Below are 17,294 nucleotides of genomic sequence, written 5' to 3' on the forward strand. Positions count from 1 at the left end.
TTGAAACTTCAGCACGAGCAAAATATCTGTAAATTATTACTGTACGAGTACTTATTAAATTACGGGATGTATGAATTAATTTTTATAGCACAATAAAACTTTAAGATGCAGTTGCGCAATAGGTAACTACTATCAGTAATATGCCTTCGTGCGGTGTGTGGTAAACAGGCTGCAGCTATATCATACTCATAACCTTAATGGTAACTGGTAAGTAACTCATACTTAACTGGAGCGGTTTCCTCGACTTCGGATTTCGGAACACCATATGTATTGGACGGTATAACATAAATGTACGACCGTCGGTATCGCACTGCATTTTTCGGTATTAATCGTAAGTTATAAAGCTGTTTTATTGTTTACACTTTAAAGGCCACTTCGTTTGTACCTTGTTTTGTGGTACGTCATCTTGTTTGTGGAAGTCTAGTTACTCTTTTACTTTTGCTACGGAATTAAGAATTTGCTGTGAAACTTTGGTTATCCTCGATCGACTGCCTTTAGGACCCCATACGTAAGAAGCAGGAATATTTGGCAATATGAATGATAAAATTGTCGGGTTACAATCGGATGCGCGAGCGTTTTTATCGCGAGCTGCTCTAGAATCCAAGAAATATGCTCATCCTTATTACATCTTTAATGTTTCGCTTGCCGTTAGTTTTATGTTTTTGCGTCTCGTGAAACCGTTTTGTACGCTCCTGTTTAAAGATACAGCTGAATCGGGACCATGTGCACTGGATTTGGTAAGTGATAATGCAAAACTAAAATTAAAGAATATTTCTCAAAATGGAAGCAGTATTGTGGTAAACATTTGGAAAATCTGTGCATCATTACCATTGGTGCGAATAAGTTTGTCTCATTTTTTATCGGGAAATCAAGCTTGATCGCGTTGGTTTTATATGGGCACATGTCTTTTAGAGTTTTACGAAAAGAACAAGCTGTTGGGTAACTGATTCAAGCTATCAAACATGTTGAATATCCTAATTCCTAATAAATTATACTGTGAAAAAAATTAAGACGGAAAAAGCGCTAATTAGTTTTTATTTAGTGTGAATACGTACGATTCTACGAAGCTGATTTTTGTTCTTTTTTTCCAGCGGGAACACGAAGTGCTGATATTTGTTGGCTGCATAACTGTGATAAAAAATCGTGGGGCTCCCACATGGCAGCACTATCTAAAAAAATTCGCTACATACGCCAAAGTGGCAAATGTTTATTTATTCTGGCGACAACATCCGGCGCAGGGACTAATTTATTTAGCAATATGTGCAGGTTTGTTATTTATCGAATTTATGTTTTCTGCTAAATGTCCGTAACCCGTTGATGTTCTTTTTGCAGTGCAGATCGTTTTCTTTCCCGAGCCAATATATAGTGGACCACAAAAGATTGAATATTTCTCCGGACTAGAAAACATGGAGAAGACCATACGGGAAGATACTCGCAGCACGTGGCTAGTGTGCTTTTATACCACTTGGAGCATGAAGTGCATTGACATGGCGCCGGTTTTTGCGGAAATTTCCGGCAAATACTGGCTGCCGAATTTTCGATTTGGCAAGATTGATGTGGGACGATACTCGGAAGTGGCTCAAAAGTATTCAGATGCGAGATATAATTTTCTAGGGCCCTTGCAGAATAATATGAAAAAATCCGATGCTTTTATTATTGCTGCAAAACTGCAAACGTTAACAGTTTCTGAATTACTTGATAGTAATTTTCTCTTGAAGATGTCTTGCCTTGTGTACTCCTTATTTTTTCCTTGTGTACTCCTTGTGTATTTCCTTGTGTATTTCCTTGTGTATTTATGCCTTGTGTACTCCTTTTTATTGTGTACTCCTTATTTTCGAGATGCAGCGATGATAATTCGGTTTCATTCGATTCATCATGCGATCATTTGGTTTAGGTACCGAATAGGTACTGGCGCTTGGACGCGGCAGCTACCCACAATTATGCTTTTTAAAGATGGCCAACCGCATACTCGCCGACCTTATGTCGATGCCAAAGGACAAGTGCCCAAATATGAGTTTGCAGTGGTATGTACTACCTCCTACTGGTTTACATAAGTGACGGCTTTTTTTAAAGCTTTGCTAACTTGCAAATGTTTCGTAGCCTACCGTTATCCAAGATTTCGATTTGAACAATGAATACGAAGCATGCAAAAGTCGTCTTGGGAAGAAAGTTATTCAAGATTTGGAGGAGAAAAAGACAAGCTGATTTTGAGGAGTTTCATAGTGCTTCCGTTCTTTTCTGTTGCTGTCCTTGCAGTGCTTACAAGACGTTATAATTAGGATTTTTTGTTGTAAAGAGTCTGAGTCCAGGTTTTACTGATGTAAATTTGTTGTTCGTCTTAACAAACGAAAATTCTGACAGTATACAATTTCGTTACAAAAGTTTTCTCAACCGAATGAAGAAATGTTGCAGAGGGCAGTTTGTCCTCATGCGCAGTTACTGTATAGTACTTATTTGCACAATCACCAGTTAGTAATCAGACTAGAAATTTATATGGGAACTTAAGAATGCACTCTATCTCAGGCTTGCCTTGTAGCAGTGGCAGAAGTAATATCCGAATTTCAGAACGGTGTTGCATGCAGGATGCTATTGAAAGGAAATCTTTAGACTTACAACACCGCTGATAATTCCTCCAAGCGGTTTAATTTCGGATTATGTAATTGTTATCCAACATGGTCCAGAGTAACTCCGGAAAATTAGGGTTTCAGTAAATCAAACAGATTATAGTCACAGTCTTTTCCAACTACGGTCAGGCCAGTGAAATTTTTATTATTTAGGCCTTTGCGGATTCCGGGTGTGGCTTTTTCCCGAAAACCTACCAACAAGCCGAAATCGTGGTGGGTCAGTATTTTTTAGCGAAAATCGGTGTATATTTTCAGTTATACCACGTAAAACACAAATACTAGAAAGCGTCTATATCAGTTTATTGATAACCGCAACTTCGCGACTACTACTACGTACTTTTTGTTGAGTGGTAATGATGATACAAATGATATGATACAAATCATACAGCTAAACCGGTGAAAGCCAAATGTATATAGGCAAAACAGCTGACTTACCGCCAATTCCGCCTTGACCTTCGCATCCAAATGCTGCACAACAGGGCTAATGATCACCTGTTGCTGGTTGCGGTAAATGTCGATCAGAAAGGCTCCCTGCATCGCTGCTTGCAATTCCATAGCTCCTCTTTCGACTGCTTTGCTATCCAGTCCAACATTGCCCTTTTCAACTGGCTGCTTATCGACGAATTGAGGGTCAACATACAAGCAAATCAACTCCGTCAACGACGCCAATTCTGGGGTTTCTCCCAAGCTCCGCAGAATTTTGTCACAGACTTGGAGATCAAAAATATTGTTCATATCCATCTAAAAAAAATACGTTCCTTATTGCAAAATACAGACAGTCATCGGTACAATATTCCGTCGCAAAGATAGATCCCGAAAATTTCTGCTCACATGTTGACGATGAATCAGGAAGCCGACAGTAGGATCGAATGGATGCACAATCTTCAAAACACTCTGATTTTGCAAAATATTCCGTAAATCCAAAAACAAATCATCCGCCACCACATTGTTACAGTCGAACACGTACGTCATCGCCGGGGATACCGTAGAAATGACGAAGTATGACAAATTCCGCAGCTGAACTTTAGCGCTCGTGGCATCGAACACGGTTGCCAAACCAAGGATGGACTGTTTGGTTAGCACATCTGCAATTTCCTTGAAGATCTGTTCGTTATGTTGAGAGTACACCAAGTATGGCTTTTTTCCATTATCGACGCTAACGGGATCTGGACAAAAAAGCGCATCCGATGGAGCAATAACATTCATATCATCTGCAGCGCTTTCCTCGGTTCCGTTAGCGTGATCCATCTTCAGTTGCACAGCGGTAACGCAATAAATGATATCAAGCCCTTATTGATACAATCATACAGGGACACTTTAAAACTGATAGAAAACTAGTAACATGCCCCACACTTGACAAAATCCAATGATAATTTGTACGTTTTGACTTTCGAGAACCAGAATGGTGAAAAATTCTCAAAAACTTCAGAAAGCAGAGAAAGTTCAAGAAATGATCCAAGAGTTGTGGCAGGGTCTGTGCAGAGTGCAGACTGCAGACCATGGTTGTGGTCACTGAAAAATTAAAGTGACGGTCCCCGCGAATGGAGGCTGTATACTTTGTATTAATACGTCAATTCGTGACTGGCACTGGTGACTGGACATGCGGATATAAATCCGAGTACCGTACAGTACATATAATCCGCATCTCTGTAACCTTTGGCAGTTTGGCTTTATCTACAGACTACAACAGCTCTACGTGCCTTAACCACTAACGTCATGATGTCTCACGCGTTTTTCTTGGTTGTGTCCAGAGTCCCACACCATGGTAAACAAAAAAAGGGTTACTCCACCGCGGCTCTACGATTGCGGTATAGTGCGGCGGACTGCGATGTTTCCAGTACGTCTACAAGCATTCTACAGCATCATCGTTAGCGTTTTTCTTGGTTACTGTACGAGTACTGAAAGTAGGATGTAATTATTGCTGCTGTACAGCTTTTGGAGCCGCTCAAACTTTCAACAATGCACTGCTACGCTCACGAAAAGACTTAAGCTACCGTAGGAACTCTTTTTTTCCTGTTCGTGCTACACTGTGGAGGGTGTAACGGAAAATGTTGTGAAATTTCCTAAATGGAAATCGAAAACAAATTTCCAATAAACACTTTCCAATCCATGAATTATTTGTTTATCTGGTGTAATAAGCAAAAAAAAGGGAAGAAACCACAAGATGCCGCAATTTCAAAAGAATAAAACTCGAAACACCAACAATTTAACAGCTTCACTCGAAAATAAAGCAACAAACAACTATTCGAATAAAAGCAGTCCTCTGCATTCTCGAAAGATCTGTCATGCACCGTTTCATCCTGGGGGCCATATGGATTGCGCTTGTGCATGATACGCTGTAGGAAGCCATTGCAGGTATTCATACATCAGATCTACGGAAAAAATGCAACTGTTCAAATTGAGCTGCAGCATGGATTGTCCATTGCTTTTTTGTTCAGCTTGTTGTGCATACGTACATTGTGGTTCTCTGCGCCATATCGCTAGCAGTTTCTCGCGGCAATCAATGTTGCGATCAGCGAGTGCCCGTAGAAATGTCTGAGTTTTCGGTTGGAGACTACAACGTAACAGATGGCACATGTAAAAAGCATGTCAAATGCTTCTTCGTAAAATCGAAAGCGCTACCTTGACCAGCTTTTCACCATAATGCCAGGCTTAACCAAAAGGTGCACGCTCAAGGGCTTCAGGGACTCAAGAACGGCGCCTTCCAGAAAAAACTTTCCAAACCACCGATACAAATCCAGTCCAGCTGGATAGTCCACTTCAACTGATGGCAAAATCCAGGCATGCGGTCCTGCACACAAGCTCCAATAATTTTCATATAATGCAGTTTCTTAAAAGCTCTTCGGGTTATAATCGCGTTTAACCAACCTTCCGCCAAATCAAAGCCAATAAATACAAACGTGGGCAAACATGTTAATCTACTGCAGTTATCCAAAGAGATTAAAAATTTTCAATACATTAAAGACTGTGTGTTCTGAAATATCGAAAATTATCAGTAATTATCAGACCTTGAATGGCAAATAAAGGCACCGTAGTTACAAGTTTAAAACGAGTCAAAATTTGTATTTATTTCCTATAGCTAACGTATTTAATGTCAAACTAAAGAAAGTTCTTATGCACAACCCCACCGAAGGTGCTTGTCCGATGGCATACGACTCTGCCGGTTTTTTTGTCAAACCGCGGTTCCGGGGTGTCTAACGGCGGTGAGAAAACGCACTCCACTGGGGCGAATTTCGGTATCCAAATTGGGTCAATTTCAGCCACATTCCGGCAATAGATTCGATTCCCCTCAAACAGTTCTTGATATAAAACAAACTCCGGAGATTCTTGTCCAACGACGGAAAACGGATGAATGTATACAAGCTCCTCTAACATACTCGTCCGGTACGCATTTCGCAACTTCGCCTTTTCTTTCGGCTCTGCCGCCGCCACTTCCGCCGGTGAAATTTTCCGAGCTATATTGTGCTGCATACAACATAGTAGTACCTGCAGCATCATCTTGCACTGCAGTTCACTCGGAGGCGGCAACAGGGGGTCCATTAGACAGTTTATCTTCGGCAACACCAAATTAACAGCATTGGTCAACTGTTGACGCAACTGCCGTATTTCTTTCATGGCTTTAAAGCGAAGGAAGTGCTGATTGCAGTAGTCGAATGTTAAACCGGCAAATTCTGCCGCTCCCACTGCTTTTAACAAAACCATAAGATCTCCCAACTTTTTCGAAAAACCACTCCCAATCCAGCGCTTTTTTAACTGGTTTAAAAACGAACGTCTTTGAGGGTCATTTTCCGGCGCACTATCATCCGTCCCTAATTTTCCCTCCAGAATTGGTTCCTGAACTGATAAAGCCGATATAAGAGTGATCATATACGGCATCAGGTTGTGATCCCCGCACAGGGATAACGCTTTGGCAAATCTCGGTGCCACCGGGAACAAGCTCATGGTTTTTCCTAATGATGTAATCGAAGTGACCGTATCCGCCGTTTCACTGTGCTTCGGATGCACCACGCGCTCAATAGCGCCCAAACTTAACAATTCTTTTTCGGCGGCGGCGATGGCGCTGACACTTGGCGGAGTCGGGAAGGGAAAATTTGCAATTTTCTCTATATTCATAGCCTTCATCTGCAGAACCAAGTCCTCCACAGGACGACGCGTAATTTCCGGTGGAGTATGCTGAGGGAAATCGTCGTTAAACACGGCAGAAGAATATATACGATAACAATGTCCCGCGCTGGTTCGTCCCGCTCGCCCGGCCCTCTGATTTGCCGATGCCTTGCTCGTCCAAACTACTCGAAATGTACACAAGCCGGTATTTTTATCATATAGCTTCATTTTGGTTTTCCCTGTATCGACCACATATTTCACATCGGGAATCGTGATGGAGGTTTCCGCAACATTGGTAGCCACAACACACAATCGCGTTCCCTGAGGAACCGGTTGAAAGACCAGTGCCTGTCGCTCAGACGGAAGCAGAGAATACAACGGCAGTACAGTCATCGGTTCATCAGAATGTCGCAGCATTTCCGCATCATCCTCATCAACATCTTCGTCTGCTTCGGTAACCGCCTGCCCTTCTTCCTCGTCCAGCGCGTGCACCGGGTACGCATCAAGCTTGAATGTGTTCACGTCAGGACTGGGAGAAACGACTGATTCGTCTGGCTGTTTTTCCTTATTAGTTTCGCTTACAACGATATCAGTCGCAGCTCTAGACTTTCCCAATTTTGACTTGTCATTTCTGGGAAACGTCTCTCGAAGACGTTTGCACAGCGCATGGACTTCCTGCTGGCCAGTAACGAACACCAGAATCCCTCCAGCTGGTAAAGTCTGGTGAATCTTGCATATTTTCTTAAACGTATCTTGAAGATATTCCTTTTCGCTAGGTGTACGGCGATTAAAGTGGATCGTCACCGGGTGCTGCCGAGTTGTAATTTTCATAACCGGAGGCGGAAACGGAAAAAGTAGTTTGTTCTCGGTAAAATCTTCAATCCTCAATGTTGCAGACATAATCACAAACTTGAGTGGAATTCCTTTCTGCAAAACAAGAGTGCTAAACAAGATTAAATTCCGTTGAAACGGTAGCGAAATCCATGCTACTGGTAACAAAAATTAATAGATAAACTGTCTTCAAAAAAAGGAATACGACGTCTTTACTTTTCTCCGCAAGGGCACAATCCGGGACAGCAATCCGATAAGGATATCAGTGAACACACTCCGCTCATGTGCTTCATCCACAACGATGACCGAGTATTTTTGCAAGAGAAAATCCTGGAAAAAATAAATCTCTCAGACCCTTCTAAACGGATTAGAAAGCACACACTCACATTGGCAACTTCTCTCATCAAAACACCATCCGTCATAAACTTAATTTTTGTCGACTGACTCCAGTTCCCTTCGTAACGAATCTGGTACGACACTTCGTCGGGGCGATTCAGTTCCGTCCCTACCCGCTGCGACATACTGATAGCCGCCACTCGGCGCGGCTCCGTTACACCAATAATACCATCGCCACTGGCGTATCCTGCTTCATACAAGAACTGCGGCACTTGCGTGGTTTTGCCTGATCCCGTTTCACCACAAATTACAACCACATCGTTCGTGTTGATCGCCTCCATAATACTCTGCTCCTCGCCGGTAACCGGTAATCTGGAGCGCTGATCTTGAATTTCCGGGAGACGGGACACGGGGATGTTGTGCAAGCGCCGGAAGGGATTCGCTTTCGGAAGCACCGTTTCCGCTTCCGGCGAGCTATCACGATCACGAGTACCGAGATTTTCCGTGATGTTGCTAGTCGGCTGAGCATCGGGGAATTCCGAAACGATCAGCGGTGGAACAGGATCAACGTCGATATCACGCGACTGTCTTCGCTCGGTGTCGCTCGATTCAGGTTGGCTTTCGTCGTCGCTCGATTCACTCGTCTCCTGGACGACGGAATTTCTCTCCACTGCGCTGTCATCTTCTTCGTTCGCCAAAGACTTCACTTTCTTTTTTCCAGAACTAGCACGCAGCTTTTCAAGTCGGTGCCTATTCAGAAACACATTTTCAAACTTCTTCCGGTTTTCAGAACGAAACTTGCAAATATATAACTTTTGTAATTCAAGAAGCAAATAAAAAAATGGAAGATGCGGTGCACCTTTTTAATCCTTTAGTCTGCATTTGCGTGATTGAGACGAATTCTTTTGTTTCCAGTTCGGAGGCCTGGACCGCTTGTATTGCCTTAATAAGCTCACCACGCTGCAATATAATAACGCATCATTCAGAATTTCAAAATGAATGAAAGACTATCAATGAATTATGAACGCGAATTTCGCGAAGCGAAATACAAACGGCACACATAAGTCGATTTTTACCTTAGCACTTTTCGTTCGCTTCTCCTTGAGTCGTTCCTGCATTTTTTTCTGTCGATGTGATAAAAATTTTTGCTTCGGTGCGCAAACTTCCGCTTTTTTCGTTTTTCGCTTTTGAGAGGGAAGGACTATGGCATTGCTGTCATCATGGACGGCGTCGTTTCCGGTGGTCGCATCAGGAGCATTTTCTGCAATTCCGCGATCAAGCTGCACAATGAAAAGAAACTTTCCGGCATATACCGTGAACACACCATGCAACATTCAGTTGTACGGTTGAAGCTAATAAGTCTAATGAGTATTTGACAAACACAGGCCACATAAGTAGAAAAGCTTTTGGATTTCGCAAGAAAATATAAAGCTCGGGGAACTTATATTTGCAAGTACTGTACTAACCTGCAATGGAATCGCTGGTCCGCTAGCGACGGTAACAGATGTGTTCTGTCTGGCTTTCCAGTTAAACCCTTTCTTATTTTTCCCCATTACTACGATTCAGGGTACAGCGTAATAATGCAAAGCTCACTAAGGAATCCAGAAGGGGCAGAAGCTATAAAAATTTAAAGAAATGATTCTCGCGCTACTTTCAAAATTCAGATTTCGCTTTTCGTCAAACACTGCACCGACTACGAAGCCCTACAACCGCCTCTTCGGGTGGTCATCTTAGAGTCACCAAAAAGCATCCCATTCTGATTCCTATTCCTGGATCCTACTCTAGGGTCAATACGGCTCACTGTCGTCAGCTGGGATGTTTATCGATTTTTAGGCGTTCAGATACAGACTGCGAGATAAAAAGGCTAGGCTAAAGGATTTTCTTGGGTTTCCAGACTAACTTTTCCACAAAAAACTCGTTTTCGGTTCGCTGCGCTGTTTTATCAAGATTTTCTTTCACAGCGCTGGCATTCCTCACTTGACGTTATATTGTATCGGGTCCCGGTTCATTGTGAACTGGGTTGAGAGTTAAAAGGTTTAATTTGCTCGTAGGAGGCGGAAATACGGAGTTGTTATTGTTATTGCAGAGAAGTGTTAGGCATCTGATAATTTCATAATTAGGATAATCTCTTCAAAGTAAGTCACTTCCATCTGAAAGGATTGTGTACCACTGTACTACATGCTGGTTCAGTTCTTGGGAAATCTTGTCGGTATACACGATGCACTGCATCTCATGACCTTACTTGTCACAGTTTTTAATGATTTTGTTGCAACCACTTCCTTAAAACAATGCGATCTGCTTAAGGCTTTCTGTGATTCCTTCTTTGCATTGCAGCGTGACCACACTGACAATGGCCTCATCAGAAGAACAACGAGCCACGCAGCTCCTGGCGGAAGCCGAGAAAAAAGCCGCGGGAGGTTCCTCCGGAGGATTTTTATCCAGCGCTTTCGGCAATCGCAACAGTAAAATGGAGGACGCCATTGAGCTGTTCTGCCAAGCCGCCAATCAGTTTAAAATGGCCAAAAACTGGAACCAGGCTGGTTACGCCTTTACCCAAGCAGCGGAAGGTAGCCGGAAGCTCGACAAGAAACATGATGCGGCTATGAAGTTTGTCGATGCCAGTGTCTGCTACAGGAAAGCAGACGCTAACCGCGCCGTGGACTGCCTGAAAAAAGCTATAGAAATTCAAACGGAAATGGGAAAATTCAGCATGGCAGCAAAGCAGCATATTAACATTGCCGAAATTTACGAAACAGAACTGCAGAATATCGCACAAGCCATCCAGCATTACGAGAAGGCTGCCGATTATTTTCAGGGAGAAGAAAATAAAAGCCAGGCGGCTGCTTGCTTGCAAAAAGTGGCCCACTACGCTGCGGACCAGGAAGACTACATGAAGGCCATTCAGATTTTCGAGGAGATTGGCAACCGGAATGCCGGAAACGCTGTGCTGAAACACAGCGCAAAGGACTACTTTTTTAAAGCGGCTTTATGCCATTTATGCGTCGATCCTCTTAACGCGCAACATGCGGTGGCGCGATACGAAAAGACGTTCCCAGCTTTCCAGGATGCACGGGAATGTAAATTGGTTAAAGCAGTTTTGACAGCCATGGAGGAGTCGGACGTGGATAGTTTCACCGGAGCGGTCAACGACTATGATAAAATTTCTCGCTTAGACCAATGGACAACGCAACTGTTGCTTCGTGCTAAGCGAACACTGGGAGAATCTGACTTAACGTAATTGATATCCTAAGGTTGTAACCGATTCTGCAATAGATACACAGTAATTCGATACACTTGCTTTAGCGTCGTGCGCTTTTTTTATTTGAGCTGATGAGTGCACTTTATCATGTACTTATCATGTACTTATCATGTACTTACTCGAAGGTTGTGCGCGCCTTGTGATAGTGTTGTTGGTGACCTATATAATTAAGCACGGCTTCCAAGTTCCTTTTCCTACCGTGTAGCTGAATTTTGTGTTGTGCACGTTGATATGTAATAATTTACCTGTGAAGTGTGAAATATCACCATATATAACAGCTTTAAACTTGTATGAAAGTCACTAATACATCTACTGGCAAAATTCTTACAGCGCGCGGAGATCAAGGCCGTTGTGCAAATTCGTGTGCGTACTGCGTAATCAATGTCCTATCGCGTAATCGCAGTTACATATCGTATACTATCGTATAAACCTAAACTCAAAAATAATATGCCTTATAGAAAAAGATGTGCTTTCCAAACAAAGGTATGCTCCTATTTTAATATTTTAAAAAATCATTTGAAACATGGATAAATCAGATTATATATCAAAGGGAACTTGCGAGGAGCGAATTTCTGTACCATGGCCCGTGGGAAGATTATTTTTGCATGACTGTTTCCGGCTCCCTCTTATTCACTATGGCAGCCCCCCATAGTGGCAGTTTTAAAATGACGCTCCTACTGGCCACGCACTACGGATGCCCATTCTGTGGGTAATAAAACGACAATATATGTGTTCCTTCTGGAATCTGGCTCCTCTTTAAAGCTGCCTGCCAGTTTTTTATGTAGTTCCCGCTGCTGTTTGTGAATGTTGTTATCGATTGATTGAATTGACATCTGTTACGCACATCGCTCAGGAAGGTCTCAGTTATATTGTAATTTGTGATTTTTGCAAATTTGCTGCGTGTTAACTGTGAAGTATCCTTTTTGTCGATGTTGTGCAGCAGCACTTTGGAACCTAATTGGACTCACTCGTTATCCAATTTTTACTGGTCTTAACTCTTATGCGAATCGGAAGCGGATAAGCTGAACCTACTAAGCTATCATTGATTCCATTCTGAGGTGATACTAAGGAGGTTTCGTTCAAAGTCAGGAATAAAATTAGTAAGTACGCTAACCATGAATCACTTGTCAGATTAATAGGCGCTGGATGGCCAACAGTTCCATAAAACCTAAAGAACTGTAAAATCTGAAGAACGAAGAAATAGTACACTTTACCTCTAATCTAATTAATTTAGGTTGACTTAAAATAAGACAAAGTACGTGTAGGCAAAAAATCTTCACTTAGCCGTTAGCATCACCAGCTCTCAAGTCTCAACTCTGTTTGACAGCTTACGACAGATTAGAAATTCCTGTCGTAGTAAGATTTAATAAATGCGATTGCATTGGTTTTGTTTTAATCTTTGAAGGTAAGAAAATGGCAGAGAAATCCGCCAGTCCCGAAGAACAGCGAGGCATGAAGCTGATTGCAGAGGCGGAAAAGAAAGCGGGCTCTGGGAAATCAGGAGGATTTTGGTCCAAGTTCGCTGGAGGTGGCTCAAGCAAAATTGACGAGGCAATTGATCTCTTCTGTCAAGCCGCCAACCAGTTTAAAATGGCCAAGAACTGGAGTCAGGCTGGCTATGCGTTCAGCCAAGCCGCCGGACTGAATTTGCAGTCGGACAACAAGAACGAAGCAGCCAGTAAATATATCGACGCCAGTGTGTGTTACAAGAAAATCGACGCCAATCAAGCCATCGAATGCCTGAAAAAAGCCGTAGAAATCCAAACCGAAATGGGCCGCTTCAGTATGGCCGCCAAACAGCATATTACGATTGCGGAGATTTACGAGTCGGAACTGCAGAACATCGATCAGGCCATTGTGCATTACGAGCGGGCGGCCGATTACTATCAAGGCGAGGAATCCCAGAGTCATGCCGCCAAATGTCTGCAGAAGGTGGCGCATTATGCCGCCGAAAAGGAGGACTACATGAAAGCCATTCAGATCTTCGAGCAGATTGCCAACCGAAATGCCGAGAATGCCATGCTGAAGTACAGCGCCAAGGAGTACTTTTTCAAAGCGGCACTGTGCCATTTATGCGTCGATCCGCTGAATGCGCAGCACGCGTTAACACGCTACGAAGAGACATTCCCGTCATTCCAGGATACTCGAGAGTATGGATTGTTGAAGAAAGTTTTGGGTTGTATGGAGGATTCCAATGTGGATGGTTTCACGGAAGCTGTCCGCGAATACGATAGCATTTCCCGGATCGACCAATGGACAACGCAGCTGCTGCTGCGCGCGAAACGAACCTTGGGTGAAGCTGATCTGACATGAGTGATTCCGTTTGCTGTTGGTGCTACCTTTACCCTTACCACATTCTGCAGTGCGCTGTTAAAGTGCTTCGAAACATTAATTTCGTTGATGTGGGACACGTCTGCATTAGATGTTAATAATAATGACAATTTTTGGTGGTCGAATTACTCGTTTGTACGCTTATTAGTATTGCATTATGTCACTGGTGTGTCAAAGAGTTGGCATTGCACGTAAAACACTTTCGATTTTTTTTGCTTTTCATAAGTCTCGTTCATCAGATTGTCGTTGACTGTAAGTTTCATCTTTTCGATATAACTATGTAATCTTTTTGTTCTTGTGATTAGAAATTTATAACTATATTCTAATACTGACTTTATTTCATCACGACTCCTCTTCAGATAAAAGCGATGATAAAAGTGTAACATTATGATTTCCTCAAACATGCTGCAAAACGCACTGGTTGGGATTTAAGTGCCTTTAACACAAGCACATCTGCAGTCTGCACTTTGGTTATCCTTTTGCTAATTGCAGTTTGTAACGTAAAAACTAAAAAGCCGACAATACGGTTAATGCATACAAGTACAGGACGTATCACCAGGACCGACTCTAAAGTCTGTACAGTCAGCCCTAGAGACTAAAGTTAGTGTTACCGATTCCGCTTCTTCATAAGTGATTTCTTCTTAACAGAAAGACACCCAAGCAGTATTAATTACACGAAATGGTTGAGCCAAAGTAGCGTTAAAACTTTATTTAAACCATAACAATTAATTAGCTTGTAAGAAGTGTTAGTCAGATTCTTACTGTACTACGGAAAACAAAATCAAAAAATACCCCGCACTATCGAGGAATTTCTTATACAACACAGCGAATAACATCAACGTAAAAATCAAAACAAGGCAATAAGCCTTACCACTATCAAACTTTATCAGTAATCCCTGGAAATGCTGTTCGTGTAGCTGATGCTGTTATGGTTCCTTTCTCGAATCCCAGAAACGCGGGCGCGAATATTGAAAACTTCCTGCAGTGCATCTCGAAAGCAGAAAAAGTTATAATCAATGAGCCCTGCAAGCGAAAGCAATGTTTTTGAACATGTTCTTCACCGTTTTCTAAAGAAATATTCAGATAATGTCAAGTGCAAGCCATCCGATTACCTTGTCGGGAAAAGTTTTCCTCACGCAGCAGACATACCAAAGCAAGATACTTGTTGACCTCACGCAAATACAGAATGTACGAGCTATTCAGGCGAATAATGGACGACGACTGGCTGTCAAAAGCGCTAGCCTCCACATCTTCACGCATACTGCAATCACACAAAATCTTATTCATTTTCAGTATGTGCAACGAAATTTTTTTCGTGAATAATCTGATAATATCACGTACCCGTAAATATAAGAAACATCGATGACCACATCGATAAAATCACAACACAGTTCGTAGGATGCCATATCCACTGGGTTACTGTCAGTTGCCACATAGATTTTGCTGACAACGTCGAATAAAAAGGCCTTTTCGATGTTCGAATTCTGAAACCAACTTCAATGAAAACCACATCTCCTAAAAATATCAGTATCAATAAGAAAACTAACCGAAATAAATATATTTAACAAATTCTCCATGGTGGGCAATTGAGGAATCAATTTCTGCACGACTTTGCTGAATGCCTCGAAAATTGAATGGTCATAAATGCTCGTCAAATAAAAACTGAAAGTAGTCAGAACAAGGCGCATTTTTATCTGACTAAGTACAGAATGGCAAGATCGGATCACACCCACCTCAAATGGATGTTTTCCAATCCCGTATCAGAAAGCTCATCATTGGCACGTGAGTGAATATCACGTTGCGTTTCAATTTTTTGATCGTCCGATAAGCCATCCACTTTGTGGATAAACACTTCGAAATGGATGTTCGGGTTGACTTTGAATGCGCGACTAACCGTCGCATGCAGTTTTTCAAGAGCATCCATGTAATCATCCTAAAAAGCGAAAAAGTGATTTGCGCAAAACATCCCCAATCGACAAAGATAAATAACAGCCAATTAATTCCATACTTGAGCATCCAATATGAAAATGAGCGCTTCACATGCACCACCGAAAATGGTGTCTGCGTCGAAAGACGGATCGAAGAAGTCAATCTGTCCCGGAAAATCCCAAACTTGGAACTGAATAAACGAACTGCTGGAAATATCTGCACATTATAAAAACACGGATTAACCACCAGAAGGAGTACAAATCACGTGAATAAAACAGCAGAATAAACATAACAGATTTTACACACTTTTCTGGCAGTCGAAAGCGTTTACTATTTTTATTATACGTTCGGAGACAAATTTAAAATTGCAAATGCAAATTGTAAAGTGGAAAAACATTCACCAGTCTTAGCGTCTTACCGTCCTTCGTTATTTTATTGGTGCTTTCCAGGAATAGAGTCTCGTTCGGTGACATTTTATGAAAAACCACCTTCTGGATGGACGATTTGCCAGACCTGTTCGCGCAACCAGTATATATCAAAATCCTCCATTTATGAACAACTACTTAATCAACAATAACTATGGATTTCAATTATCAATCAAGTAGTACCTTCGCAAACCCATGAGCAATATCTTTGGTTTGACTTCAGCAGGCATAAACGATCCAAACTCTGGATCGTAATCGTCCGTTCCATAACCAAATTTCGGTAATGAACCGACGGCATAGCTGCTGGACATTCCATCGTACTGGCCATCCTCATCGTACGACGACTACGAGAACACAAATCGAAAATTTGGAAAAGAAATTTTGCGTTTGGAAAAAGGTACAGTAACGTAAATGCATGGGAAGGAAGTTGCGAATGTTTGGCTCTTACCATTTTGATTATTATCTGATCAGTTTGTTGACTTCGTCGAGGTGGGCTTCCCAAAGCTACATCAATCACTTTTGACTCTTTTAACTTACACGAATGATGGTGATCGCTTGCTGGATGTCAACCCAACCACGTCGCTTTGTTAGCTAAGGCATCTTTCGGCAACACAACATCGACAACAAACATCAAGATCAGAAAAAGGAAGAGCGCTCCTCCCATAAAACATAACAACTGTAATGTGATACAAATTATTGAGAAGACGAAACAATCATAATTAATTTTATAGGTATGACCGTATGTTTACCACTTGACACTTTTTATAGTACTAACAGTAACTAACTGCTTTATTAAATTCCAGCGACGCTTTGAAAAATTTCTTGTGACTTCTGCCTACAACACCACTGTCAGGTGTGCGGTATAATGTTCATCCAGCGCTAGTAGAACAGGCAAACGCACCGTAGCAAGGGAAGCCCTCGCATCAGCAATCTACACTACAGCAATCTACACGAGTGCACAATAATATTGTGCAGAAGTGGCGTCTTATTTGATTTTATTCGTGATTTTACAGCCATTGCACCATCTGTGGACCCTCCAGTTGTTAAGTGACAACGTAACAGAAGCACGCGTGCGGGGGCCCATGCCACAGGCTGTTTTAACGTAAATCTTTGAAAATTCATAACTTTGTTCATTCCTGCATTAAATTTTTATGTATAGTCTTGAAAAATGCAGAATAATACACAGCATTAGACAAAATAAATGCTTCTCTGTTTCCTCTTCAGGGTAACGCACTAGGAGCCCCTGCGGTTAACATAGCCGCCTATGACAAATCCCCCATAGGCGGCTATGGTAGCCGTACAGGCTAACAGGGCATAACCCTGAAAGAAAAACAAGAAAAAATTTATTTTGCCTAATACTGTGTATTATTCTGCATTTTTCAAGACTATACATAAAAATTTAATGCAGAAATGAACAAAGTTATGAATTTTCAAAGATTTACGTTAAAACAGCCT

General features: G+C 42.0%; 6 protein-coding genes across 6 annotated transcripts; 3 read left to right on the forward strand and 3 right to left on the reverse strand.

Annotated features, from left to right (window-relative positions):
• The first annotated feature begins 156 nt into the window (after positions 1-156).
• LOC129591241 (thioredoxin-related transmembrane protein 2 homolog) lies at positions 157-2,445 on the forward strand. The gene is made up of 5 exons (XM_055486824.1): positions 157-737; positions 1,092-1,266; positions 1,333-1,585; positions 1,895-2,024; positions 2,101-2,445. Exons 1-5 carry the CDS (start codon positions 534-536, stop codon positions 2,203-2,205), a joined length of 867 nt encoding a protein of 288 aa, XP_055342799.1. The 5' UTR covers positions 157-533; the 3' UTR covers positions 2,206-2,445.
• LOC129591242 (uncharacterized) lies at positions 2,315-4,115 on the reverse strand. The gene is made up of 3 exons (XM_055486825.1): positions 3,456-4,115; positions 3,060-3,365; positions 2,315-2,815 (listed from the first exon to the last, which is right to left on the reverse strand). The coding sequence occupies exons 1-3, from the start codon at positions 3,870-3,872 to the stop codon at positions 2,774-2,776; spliced, it is 765 nt and encodes a 254-aa protein (XP_055342800.1). The 5' UTR covers positions 3,873-4,115; the 3' UTR covers positions 2,315-2,773.
• A 527-nt stretch (positions 4,116-4,642) lies between these two features.
• LOC129591240 (probable ATP-dependent RNA helicase DHX37) lies at positions 4,643-9,559 on the reverse strand. Its single transcript, XM_055486822.1, has 9 exons — positions 9,362-9,559; positions 8,972-9,175; positions 8,755-8,855; positions 7,946-8,645; positions 7,776-7,889; positions 5,753-7,655; positions 5,247-5,415; positions 5,081-5,178; positions 4,643-4,996 (listed from the first exon to the last, which is right to left on the reverse strand). The coding sequence occupies exons 1-9, from the start codon at positions 9,446-9,448 to the stop codon at positions 4,920-4,922; spliced, it is 3,453 nt and encodes a 1,150-aa protein (XP_055342797.1). The 5' UTR covers positions 9,449-9,559; the 3' UTR covers positions 4,643-4,919.
• A 180-nt stretch (positions 9,560-9,739) lies between these two features.
• Positions 9,740-11,414, forward strand: LOC129591299 (alpha-soluble NSF attachment protein-like). The gene is made up of 2 exons (XM_055486902.1): positions 9,740-10,030; positions 10,230-11,414. Exon 2 carries the CDS (start codon positions 10,246-10,248, stop codon positions 11,131-11,133), a length of 888 nt encoding a protein of 295 aa, XP_055342877.1. The 5' UTR covers positions 9,740-10,030; positions 10,230-10,245; the 3' UTR covers positions 11,134-11,414.
• Positions 11,415-11,859: 445 nt separating this feature from the next.
• On the forward strand, positions 11,860-13,884 carry LOC129591386 (alpha-soluble NSF attachment protein-like). The gene is made up of 2 exons (XM_055487024.1): positions 11,860-12,254; positions 12,560-13,884. The coding sequence occupies exon 2, from the start codon at positions 12,568-12,570 to the stop codon at positions 13,465-13,467; it is 900 nt and encodes a 299-aa protein (XP_055342999.1). The 5' UTR covers positions 11,860-12,254; positions 12,560-12,567; the 3' UTR covers positions 13,468-13,884.
• Positions 13,885-14,173: 289 nt separating this feature from the next.
• LOC129591385 (ras-related GTP-binding protein C-like) lies at positions 14,174-16,654 on the reverse strand. The gene is made up of 9 exons (XM_055487023.1): positions 16,288-16,654; positions 16,023-16,183; positions 15,833-15,927; positions 15,494-15,630; positions 15,219-15,418; positions 15,033-15,147; positions 14,827-14,969; positions 14,598-14,746; positions 14,174-14,508 (listed from the first exon to the last, which is right to left on the reverse strand). The coding sequence occupies exons 1-9, from the start codon at positions 16,288-16,290 to the stop codon at positions 14,372-14,374; spliced, it is 1,140 nt and encodes a 379-aa protein (XP_055342998.1). The 5' UTR covers positions 16,291-16,654; the 3' UTR covers positions 14,174-14,371.
• Positions 16,655-17,294: the final 640 nt, after the last annotated feature.

This window comes from Paramacrobiotus metropolitanus, unplaced genomic scaffold (assembly GCF_019649055.1).
Source record: "Paramacrobiotus metropolitanus isolate TYO unplaced genomic scaffold, Prichtersi_v1.0 Parri_scaffold0000045, whole genome shotgun sequence".
Classification (NCBI taxonomy): Eukaryota; Metazoa; Tardigrada; class Eutardigrada; order Parachela; family Macrobiotidae; genus Paramacrobiotus; species Paramacrobiotus metropolitanus.